Source organism: Bombina bombina, chromosome 7 (genome assembly GCF_027579735.1).
Source record: "Bombina bombina isolate aBomBom1 chromosome 7, aBomBom1.pri, whole genome shotgun sequence".
NCBI lineage: Eukaryota > Metazoa > Chordata > Amphibia > Anura > Bombinatoridae > Bombina > Bombina bombina.
In genome coordinates this window covers 412,852,601-412,864,855 of record NC_069505.1, presented here as the reverse complement: position 1 = coordinate 412,864,855, position 12,255 = coordinate 412,852,601, and the positions used below count along the sequence as shown (strand labels likewise).

Below are 12,255 nucleotides of genomic sequence, written 5' to 3'. Positions count from 1 at the left end.
TCTTAGTACCGCCAGAAGGGCACCCAGAACCTTTGTGAAGATTCTTGGGGCCGTAGCCAATCCGAATGGAAGAGCTACAAACTGGTAGTGCCTGTCTAGGAAGGCAAACCGTAGATACCGTTGATGATCTTTGTGAATCGGTATGTGAAGGTAAGCATCTTTTAAATCCACTGTGGTCATGTACTGACCCTTTTGGATCATAGGTAAGATTGTCCGAATAGTTTCCATTTTGAACGATGGAACTCTTAGGAATTTGTTTAGAATCTTTAAATCTAAGATTGGCCTGAAAGTTCCCTCTTTTTTGGGAACCACAAACAGGTTTGAGTAGAACCCTTGTCCTTGTTCCGACCGCGGAACTGGATGGATCACACCCATTAATAACAGATCTTGTACACAGCGTAGAAACGCTTCTTTCTTTATCTGGTTTGTTGACAACCTTGACAGATGAAATCTCCCTTTTGGGGGAGATAATTTGAAGTCTAGAAGGTATCCCTGAGATATGATCTCCAGCGCCCAGGGATCCTGAACATCTCTTGCCCAGGCCTGAGCGAAGAGAGAAAGTCTGCCCCCCACTAGATCCGGTCCCGGATCGGGGGCTCTCGGTTCATGCTGTCTTTGGGGCAGCAGCAGGTTTCCTGGCCTGTTTGCCCTTATTCCAGGACTGGTTAGGTTTCCAGCCTTGCCTGTAACGAGCAACAGCTCCTTCCTGTTTTGGTGCAGTGGAGGTTGACGCTGCTCCAGGTTTGAAATTCCGAAAGGGACGAAAATTAGACTGTCTAGCCTTAGCTTTGGCTTTGTCTTGAGGTAGGGCGTGGCCCTTACCTCCTGTAATGTCAGCGATAATTTCTTTCAACCCGGGCCCAAATAAAGACTGCCCCTTGAAAGGTATATTAAGTAATTTAGACTTAGAAGTAACATCAGCTGACCAGGATTTTAGCCACAGTGCTCTACGTGCCTGTATGGCGAATCCAGAGTTCTTAGCCGTAAGTTTGGTTAAATGTACTACGGCCTCCGAAATGAATGAATTGGCTAGTTTAAGGACTCTAAGCCTGTCCATAATGTCGTCTAGCGTAGATGAACTAAGGTTCTCTTCCAGAGACTCAATCCAAAATGCTGCCGCAGCCGTAATCGGCGCGATACATGCAAGGGGTTGCAATATAAAACCTTGTTGAACAAACATTTTCTTAAGGTAACCCTCTAATTTTTTATCCATTGGATCTGAAAAAGCACAGCTATCCTCCACCGGGATAGTGGTACGCTTAGCTAAAGTAGAAACTGCTCCCTCCACCTTAGGGACCGTTTGCCATAAGTCCCGAGTAGTGGCGTCTATTGGAAACATCTTTCTAAATATTGGAGGGGGTGAGAACGGCACACCGGGTCTATCCCACTCCTTAGTAACAATTTCAGTTAATCTCTTAGGTATAGGAAACACGTCAGTACTCGCCGGTACCGCAAAGTATTTATCCAACCTACACATTTTCTCTGGTATTGCAATGGTGTTACAATCATTGAGAGCTGCTAAGACCTCCCCTAGTAATGCACGGAGGTTCTCCAATTTAAATTTAAAATTTGAAATATCTGAATCCAATCTGTTTGGATCAGAACCGTCACCCACAGAATGAAGCTCTCCGTCCTCATGCTCTGCAAGCTGTGACGCAGTATCAGACATGGCCCTAGTATTGTCAGCGCACTCTGTTCTCACCCCAGAGTGATCACGCTTGCCTCTTAGTTCTGGTAATTTAGACAAAACTTCAGTCATAACAGTAGCCATATCATGTAATGTTATCTGTAATGGCCGCCCAGATGTATTAGGCGCCATAATATCACGCACCTCCCGGGCGGGAGATGCAGGTACTGCCGCGTGAGGCGAGTTAGTCGGCATAACTCTCCCCTCGCAGTTTGGTGAAATTTGTTCACATTGTACAGATTGACTTTTATTTAAAGTAGCATCAATACAGTTAGTACATAAATTTCTATTGGGCTCCACCTTGGCATTGGAACAAATGACACAGATATCATTCTCTGAGTCAGACATGTTTAACACACTAGCAATAACTTGCAACCTGGTTATAATCTTTTTTAACAAAAACGTACTGTGCCTCAAAGAGGTACTTAAACGATTAAATGACAGTTGAGATCATGAACTGAAACAGTTATAGCATCAAGTTTAAAATAACACAACTTTTAGCAAAGGTTTGTTCCCATTAGTAAATAACTAAATTTGACATAAAAAATTATAGAGTAACGTTTTTATTCACAGTCAATAAAAATTCTCACAGCTCTGCTGATAGAATGTACCTCCCTTCAAAGAAGTTTGAAGACCCCTGAGATCTGTCAGTGAACCGGATCATGCAGGAAATATAATAGTAGCTGACTGGAATTTTTTGATGCGTAGCAAAAGAGCGCCAAAAACGGCCCCTCCCCCTCACACACAGCAGTGAGGAGAAACGAAACTGTCACAATTTAAAGCAGACAACTGCCAAGTGGAAAATAATGCCCAAACATTTATTTACTCAGTACCTCAGCAATGTAAACGATTCTACATTCCAGCAAAAACGTTTAACATGACAATATTTATTAAAAGGATTAGTGACCTTTAACAGAGTAGTTCCGGTGAAAAACCATTCCCAGAATACTGAAGTGTATACATACATGTCATTATAACGGTATAGCAGGATTTTTTCATCAATTCCATTCAGAAAATAAAAACTGCTACATACCTCAATGCAGATTCATCTGCCCGCTGTCCCCTGATCTGAAGTCTTTACCTCCCTCAGATGGCCGAGAACAGCAATATGATCTTAACTACTCCGGTTAAAATCATAGTAAAAAACTCTGGTAGATTCTTCTTCAAACTCTGCCAGAGAAGTAATAACACGCTCCGGTGCTATTGTAAAATAACAAACTTTTGATTGAAGTCATAAAAACTAAGTATAATCACCATAGTCCTCTCACACATCCTATCTAGTCGTTGGGTGCAAGAGAATGACTGGGACTGACGTAGAGGGGAGGAGCTATATCAGCTCTGCTGGGTGAATCCTCTTGCATTTCCTGTTGGGGAGGAGTTATATCCCAGAAGTAATGATGACCCGTGGACTGATCGCACATAACAGAAGAAATGGGTGCACTCAGTGTATTAATAATAATTTAAATTTATGTGCCAGCAGTCAATAAAACCTGTATTACCAAAAAACAAAGAGACATCTGGGGAGTTGTTACAATCATGTCTCTTATTCCTTTGCCTAGGGATCAAATAAATTCATCACCACTATGGCACCCAAAGTAGCATAGAGGCCATGACGGTAGCGTCAACAAAGCTATACGTCCAGCATCATCATCTGACAAAGCCCCATGTGCAACCCTCAAGAAGGAGGGGCTAAATGTGTAATTCTGGATGTATAACTTTGTTGACGCTACCATCATGGACTCTTTGCTACATCAAGTACCATAGTGGTGATGCATTTATTTAAACCTGAGGCAAGAAAATAGGAGCCAGATGATCCAATGAATACCTGGATTTCTCTTAAGTAAAGGACAGTTTCTCACTCTAACTTTAGTTTAGTTTGGATATATAGCCTGATACTGAATACAAGAGGTTTGCATTAGATTGTGTGCTGCTTTACCACTCTTTGGTATACTTTATGTGTTTATGTCTCTGTGGTGTGTAGGCAGGTATATAGCCTGATACTGAATACAAGAGGTTTGCATTAGATTGTGTGCAGATTTACCACTCTTTAGTATACTTTATGTGTTTACGTCTCTGTGGTGTGCAGGCAGGTATATAGCCTGATACTGAATACAAGAGGTTTGCATTAGCTTGTGTGCAGATTTACCACTCTTTAGTATACTTTATGTGTTTACGTCTCTGTGGTGTGTAGGCAGGTATATAGCCTGATACTGAATACAAGAGGTTTGCATTAGATTGTGTGCAGATTTACCACTCTTTAGTATACTTTATGTGTTTACGTCTCTGTGGTGTAGGCAGGTATATAGCCTGATACTGAATACAAGAGGTTTGCATTAGATTGTGTGCAGATTTACCACTCTTTAGTATACTTTATGTGTTTACGTCTCTGTGGTGTGTAGGCAGGTATATAGCCTGATACTGAATACAAGAGGTTTGCATTAGATTGTGTGCAGATTTACCACTCTTTAGTATACTTTATGTGTTTACGTCTCTGTGGTGTGTAGGCAGGTATATAGCCTGATACTGAATACAAGAGGTTTGCATTAGATTGTGTGCAGATTTACCACTCTTTAGTATACTTTATGTGTTTACGTCTCTGTGGTGTAGGCAGGTATATAGCCTGATACTGAATACAAGAGGTTTGCATTAGATTGTGTGCAGATTTACCACTCTTTAGTATACTTTATGTGTTTACGTCTCTGTGGTGTGTAGGCAGGTATATAGCCTGATACTGAATACAAGAGGTTTGCATTAGATTGTGTGCAGATTTACCACTCTTTAGTATACTTTATGTGTTTACGTCTCTGTGGTGTGTAGGCAGGTATATAGCCTGATACTGAATACAAGAGGTTTGCATTAGATTGTGTGCAGATTTACCACTCTTTAGTATACTTTATGTGTTTACGTCTCTGTGGTGTAGGCAGGTATATAGCCTGATACTGAATACAAGAGGTTTGCATTAGATTGTGTGCAGATTTACCACTCTTTAGTATACTTTATGTGTTTACGTCTCTGTGGTGTAGGCAGGTATATAGCCTGATACTGAATACAAGAGGTTTGCATTAGATTGTGTGCAGATTTACCACTCTTTGGTATACTTTATTTGTTGACATAACCTATCTTTTTGATAATAACTTTCCAATGTATTTCCAGTATCTAATTTGCTTTGTTCTCTTGTTATCCTTTGTTGAAAAGCATACCTAGGTAAGTTCAGGAGCAGCAATGCACTACTTGGATGTAGTTGCTGATTGGTGGCTGCACATAGATGCTTCTTGTCATTGGCTTATCTGATGTAATCAGCTAGCTCCCATTAGTGCTTTGCTGCTTCTTCATCAAAGGATACCAAAAGAAAAAGGCACATCTGATAGTGGAAGTAAAATGGAAATTTGATTAAAATTGTATGTTCTATCTAAGAATTTGGGGTTTGTATCCCGTTAACGCTGGCAAAGGGGTGCTAGCTGAACACAACTGGTGAGCCAATGAATAGAGGCATAGGTGAGTACCCTCCTGCTGCTCCTGAGCCTACCTAGGTATGCGCTTCAATAAAGGACAGGACATAGCAAATCAGATAATAGAAGTACACTTGAATTTAAAAAAAAAAAGAGCATGTGAACCGATATTGCATACCAAAATATCAAAGTAAATTTGATAATAGAAGTAAAATGAGTCTCTTAAAGTTACATCTTGTATCTAATTTATGATAGTTATATTTTGACTTACACGTCCCTTTAAGCACTATAATTGCAGCCAATGAAACCCAGCAGTACGATGCTCAGTGGCGGTGCTAGCAAACTTGAGAACTAGCCTTGGGCTCATGCAATAGTAACATAGTAGATGAGGTTGAAAAAAGACAGAAGTCCATCAAGTTCAACCTATACAAATCGAATATATACTTCCAAAAAAGCTCCAATTGAGCTTAAATTAATCCCATTATAAAGGTGACCTATTTAAGACAAGCAATCATATCCCTGAATTCCGTTCCTAGCCAGGAATGTATCCAAACCATTTTTAAATGTATCTAAGGTATTGGCATTCACTACCTCCTTTGGTAATGAGTTCCACAACTAATAGGTTTGCCAGTAACTTAAATAAATAAACCTCTCAATGAGTACAGTGCAGAGACTTGCTTAGCACATGTATGCATCTGTTTCACATGCCTAGCAAATATATTCATATGTTTCGCATACCTAGCACATGTATGCATCTGTTCACATGCCTAGCACATATATGCAGCTGTTAAACATGCCTACCACATGTATGCATCTGTTTCACATGCCTAGCACATATGTTCAGATGTTCCACATGCCTAGCACATATATGCATCTATTTCCCATGCCTAGCACATATATGCATATATTTTACACACCTATCACTTATATGCATCTGTTTCACATGCCTAGCAAATATATGCATCTATTTTACACACCTATCACTTATATGCATCTTTTCACATGCCTAGCACATATATGCATCTGTTTCACATACCTAGCACATATATACATCTGTTTTACATGCCTAGCACATTTATGCATCTGTTTCACATGCCTAGCACATATGTGCATCTGTTTCACATGTCTAGCACATATATGCATCTGTTTCACAGGCCTAGCACATATATGCATCTGTTTCACATGCCTAACACATATATGCATCCGTTTTACATGCCTAGCACATATATGCATCCGTTTCACATGCCTAGCACATATTAGCATCTTTTTCACATGCCTAGCACATATATGCATCTGTTTCACATGCCTAGCACATATTAGCATCTTTTTCACATGCCTAGCACATATATGCATCTGTTTCACACGCCTAGCACATATTAACATCTGTTTCACACGCCTAGCACATAATAGCATCTGTTTCACATGCCTAGCACATATTAGCATCTGTTTCACACGCCTAGCACATATTAGCATCTATTTCACACGCCTAGCACATATATGCATCTGTTTCGCATGCCTAGCACATATATGCATCTGTTTCACAAACCTAGCACATATATGCATCTGTTTCACATGCCTAGCACATATTAGCATCTGTTTCACATGCCTAGCACATATATGCATCTGTTTCACATGCCTAGCACATTTATGCATATGTTTCTCAGGCCTAGCACATATATGCATCTGTTTCGCATGCCTAGAACATATATGCCTCAGATGCATATATGTGCTAGGCATGTGAAACAGATGCATATATGTGCTAGGTTTGTGAAACAGATGCATATATGTGCTAGGCGTGTGAAACAGATGCTAATATGTGCTAGGCGTGTGAAACAGATGCTATTATGTGCTAGGCATGTGAAACAGATGCTAATATGTGCTAGGCATGCGAAACAGATGCATATATGTGCTAGGCATGTGAAACAGTTTCACAGGCCTAGCACATATTAGCATCTGTTTCACATGCCTAGCACATATTAGCATCTGTTTCACACACCTAGCACATATATGCATCTGTTTCACATGCCTAGCACATTTATGCATCTGTTTCACATGCCTAGCACATATATGCATCTGTTTCACATGCCTAGCACATATATGCATCTGTTTCACATGCCTAGCACATATTAGCATCTGTTTCACATGCCTAGCACATATTAGCATCTGTTTCACACGCCTAGCACATATATGCATCTGTTTCACCCGCCTAGCACATGTATGCATCTGTTTCACCCGCCTAGCACATATATGCATCTGTTTCACACGCCTAGCACATATGTGCATCTGTTTCACACGCCTAGCACATGTATGCATCTGTTTCACACGCCTAGCACATGTATGCATCTGTTTCACATCCCTAGCACATATATGCATCTGTTTCACACGCATACCACATATTAGCATCTGTTTCACACGCCTAGCACATATTAGCATCTGTTTCACATGCCTAGCACATATATGCATCTGTTTCACATGCCTAGCACATATATGCATCTGTTTCACACGCCTAGCACATATATGCATCTTTTGCACATGCCTAGCACATATTAGCATCTGTTTCACACGCCTAGCATATATATGCATCTGTTTCACATGCCTAGCACATATATGCATCTGTTTCACACACCTAGCACATATATGCATCTGTTTCACATGCCTAGCACATATATGCATCTGTTTCACACGCCTAGCACATATATGCATCTTTTGCACATGCGTAGCACATATTAGCATCTGTTTCACACGCCTAGCACATATATGCATCTGTTTCACACGCCTAGCACATATATGCATCTGTTTCACACGCCTAGCACACATATGCATCTGTTTCACATGCCTAGCACATATATGCATCTGTTTCACATGCCTTGCACATATATGCATCTGTTTCACACGCCTAGCACATATATGCATCTGTTTCACACGCCTAGCACATATATGCATCTGTTTCCTATGCCTAGCACATATATGCATCTGTTTCACATGCCTAGCACATTTATGCATCTGTTTCACATGCCTAGCACATATATGCATCCGTTTCACACGCCTAGCACATATATGCATCTGTTTCACACGCCTAGCACATATATGCATCTGTTTCACACGCCTAGCACATATATGCATCTGTTTCACATGCCTAGCACATATTAGCATCTGTTTCACACGCCTAACACATATATGCATCTGTTTCACACGCCTAGCACATATATGCATCTGTTTCACATGCCTAGCGCATATATGCATCTGTTTCACATGCCTAGCACATATTAGCATCTGTTTCACATGCCTAGCACATATATGCATCTGTTTCACATGCCTAGCACATATATGCATATGTTTCACATGTCTAGCACATATATGCATATGTTTCACATGCCTAGCACATATATGCATCTGTTTCACATGCCTAGCACATATATGCATATGTTTCACATGTCTAGCACATATATGCATATGTTTCACATGCCTAGCACATATATCCCTGACGAAGTGCTGTACCAGCACGAAACATGTTGGTTTGTTTGATATAGAGCTATTGGGCTGACATGCTTAAAGGCTGTGATATTGTATCTTTACTCTGTGACTGTTCACAGTACTCTTTTTACAGATATCAATAAAGAAACTTTTAAACTCTTAATCTCGATCCATTTCCTGCTGGAATTTTTCCACCTGTGTGGAAGTACCTGGATTGGCACATGCCTAGCACATATATGCATCTGTTTCACATGCGTAGCACATATATGCATCTGTTTCACATGCCTAGCACATATATGCATCTGTTTCACACGCCTAGCACATATATGCATCTGTTTCACATGCGTAGCACATATGCATCTGTTTCACATGCGTAGCACATATATGCATCTGTTTCACATGCGTAGCACATATATGCATCTGTTTCACATGCCTAGCACATATATGCATCTGTTTCACACGCCTAGCACATATATGCATCTGTTTCACACGCCTAGCACATATATGCATCTGTTTCACATGCCTAACACATATATGCATCTGTTTCACATGCCTAGCACATATTAGCATCTGTTTCACATGCCTAGCACATATATGCATCTGTTTCACATGCCTAGCGCATATATGCATCTGTTTCACATGCCTAGCACATATTAGCATCTGTTTCACATGCCTAGCACATATATGCATCTGTTTCACATGCCTAGCACATATATACATCTGTTTCACATGCCTAGCACATATATGCATATGTTTCACATGTCTAGCACATATATGCATCTGTTTCACACGCCTAGCACATATATGCATCTGTTTCACATGCCTAGCACATATATGCATCTGTTTCACATGCGTAGCACATATGCATCTGTTTCACATGCGTAGCACATATATGCATCTGTTTCACATGCCTAGCACATATATGCATCTGTTTCACATGCCTAGCACATATATGCATCTGTTTCGCATGCCTAGAACATATATGCATCTGTTTCACACGCCTAGCACATATATGCATCTGTTTCACACGCCTAGCACATATATGCATCTGTTTCACATGCGTAGCACATATATGCATCTGTTTCACATGCGTAGCACATATTAGCATCTGTTTCACATGCGTAGCACATATATGCATCAGTTTCACACGCCTAGCACATATATGCATCTGTTTCACATGCGTAGCACATATTAGCATCTGTTTCACATGCGTAGCACATATATGCATCTGTTTCACACGCCTAGCACATATATGCATCTGTTTCACACGCCTAGCACATGTATGCATCTGTTTCACACGCCTAGCACATGTATGCATCTGTTTCACATGCGTAGCACATATGCATCTGTTTCACATGCGTAGCACATATTAGCATCTGTTTCACATGCGTAGCACATATATGCATCTGTTTCACACGCCTAGCACATATATGCATCTGTTTCACATGCCTAGCACATATATGCATCTGTTTCACATGCCTAGCACATATATGCATCTGTTTCACATGCGTAGCACATATTAGCATCTGTTTCACATGCGTAGCACATATATGCATCTGTTTCACATGCATAGCACATATGCATCTGTTTCACATGCGTAGCACATATATGCATCTGTTTCACATGCGTAGCACATATATGCATCTGTTTCACATGCGTAGCACATATATGCATCTGTTTCACATGCCTAGCACATATATGCATATGTTTCACATGCCTAGCACATAGATGCATCTGTTTCACATGCCTAGCACATTTATGCATCTGTTTCACATGCCTAGCACATATATGCATCTGTTTCACATGCCTAGCACATATATGCATCTGTTTCACATGCCTAGCACATATATGCATCTGTTTCACACAGCGGTACCTGATCTTGTCATTTTTCTTTTCCAGAGTTTGCAACCCTGGTTGCTGAGTGCTAAGCCGTTAAAGCCATGGGTCCTGTCCTTGCACAGTGCCACGTTCTCAGTCACCAATTTATTTATTGCTCCCATTTTGTACATCACCTTTAGTCCCTACCTCCTGGATCTCCGTGTTGGAACACTGCATAATACCACGCAATAAAGGGCAAGAACACCTGGGAAACAAGCGTTTGTTATGGTTGTTTTTTTTTCCCTTTTTTATATCATTTTGTGTCTTTCTTTGATCTGATAAAAAAATATGTGTTCCCTGGCAATCCTACTTATGTATTTTATAAAATAAATATTCCCACCGCCGCTGGTGGTCTAATACTAACACACACACACAGTCCTCAAAAAGATTTCAGCTGCTGTCCCCTATTGATAGAGGGTCAATGTCATGCTCCAAGCAATAAAATGGAAGGACTCTCAGCCACCTCACAGGACCGCCCACGAGGGAGACGGGACAAAGATGATGCAAAAATGATTTTGCTGCCTACTAGATGGCATTGTACCATAAAAAAAAATTGGGGCGGGAGAAAATGAACAGTCTGGAACTGAGATAGACAGGCTTTGTTTTAACAGAGCAAACTTGAAGGGATAGTAAACACATAGAGAACATAAAATGCTTAAAGGGACGGTCTACACCTTAGCCATCTTTAAGTCTTACCTTAGATTAAGTTGCAAATAGCCTCCTGCACCACTTTCTATATTATGCAGCAGGAACAGTAAAAAAGTTATTTAAAAAAGAATATCTTTTCTGGCCACTTTGAAAAACTCAACCCACTGATGACATCACGATACGAGCTGCATCTGGGCACTCTGCTGAATACCATTGACAGTCTGCTGAACCCAGCTTGTGAGCCTTTTGTGATTTGACGCCATATGCAGCTTGGATTGTGACCTCATAAGTGGGCGGAGTTTGGCGGCCATTTTTCTTTTTAAAGGGGTGCAGAAGACTATTTGCAGCTTAATCTAAGGTAAGACTTTAAGATAACTAAGGTGCAGACCGTGTCTTTAAAGGGATATTAAAAGTGAAACCATAAAGTGCTCTTATATGTTAGAGCATTTTATTATTGTACCATTACTTACACATAACTGTGTGTTTATCTTTTAAAATGACACATTCTATCCGAACTATACAAGTTTTATTTTGACTTTCCAATTCCTTTAATCATGCATAATAAAACGACTTTGCAATATAATTTCATTATTTATTTTGCTTCTTTATTCCATAACTGTAGACTGAAAATTTCCAGCCCTGAAAACTGAAAGAGCACATGACAGTTTCACAAGCCTAACCCTGTCACATATATGTCCTTCATTCACATGTTGATATTGTATCATTTCTGCTGAAGCCAAACAATGGAGATTTTGTTAACACAAAGATAGTGGTAAGCCCTGTCATCTCTAGACTCGAGTCCGGATTGGCTCCTCCAAATACGAAAAGTGGTGACTGGTCTTTGACCACTGTAAAACATCTGCAGCACACAAGACGTTAATTTGTTCTAATAACGTTTAGAATATGCAAATATATTAATAAAAATCTCATAATTATAAAATGTTTAATGTCCCTTTAAGAATAAAAAATAAATTGCTTTATTTACATAACACAGTTTATTTTCTGACAATTTATATCTGCCAATATTTTAACCGTTTCCTGCCAGGACCTATTTGTCTACATTGGAACAAGGTTTCGATCTAAACAAATAAGTAAAAATGTAACTCACGCCATCGTGCA

At 40.1% G+C, this 12,255-nt stretch overlaps 1 protein-coding gene across 2 annotated transcripts in view; it reads left to right on the top strand.

The window, feature by feature from the left end:
- Window positions 1-11,719, top strand: part of PVALB (parvalbumin) — a 267,268-nt gene extending 255,549 nt beyond the window's left edge. For both annotated transcript variants that reach the window (XM_053721215.1, XM_053721214.1), the window contains exon 5: window positions 10,510-11,719. In XM_053721215.1, coding sequence (XP_053577190.1) covers window positions 10,510-10,538 — 29 coding nt within the window. In that variant the 3' untranslated portion in view covers window positions 10,539-11,719. The remainder of the gene's footprint in view (window positions 1-10,509) is intronic.
- Window positions 11,720-12,255: the final 536 nt, after the last annotated feature.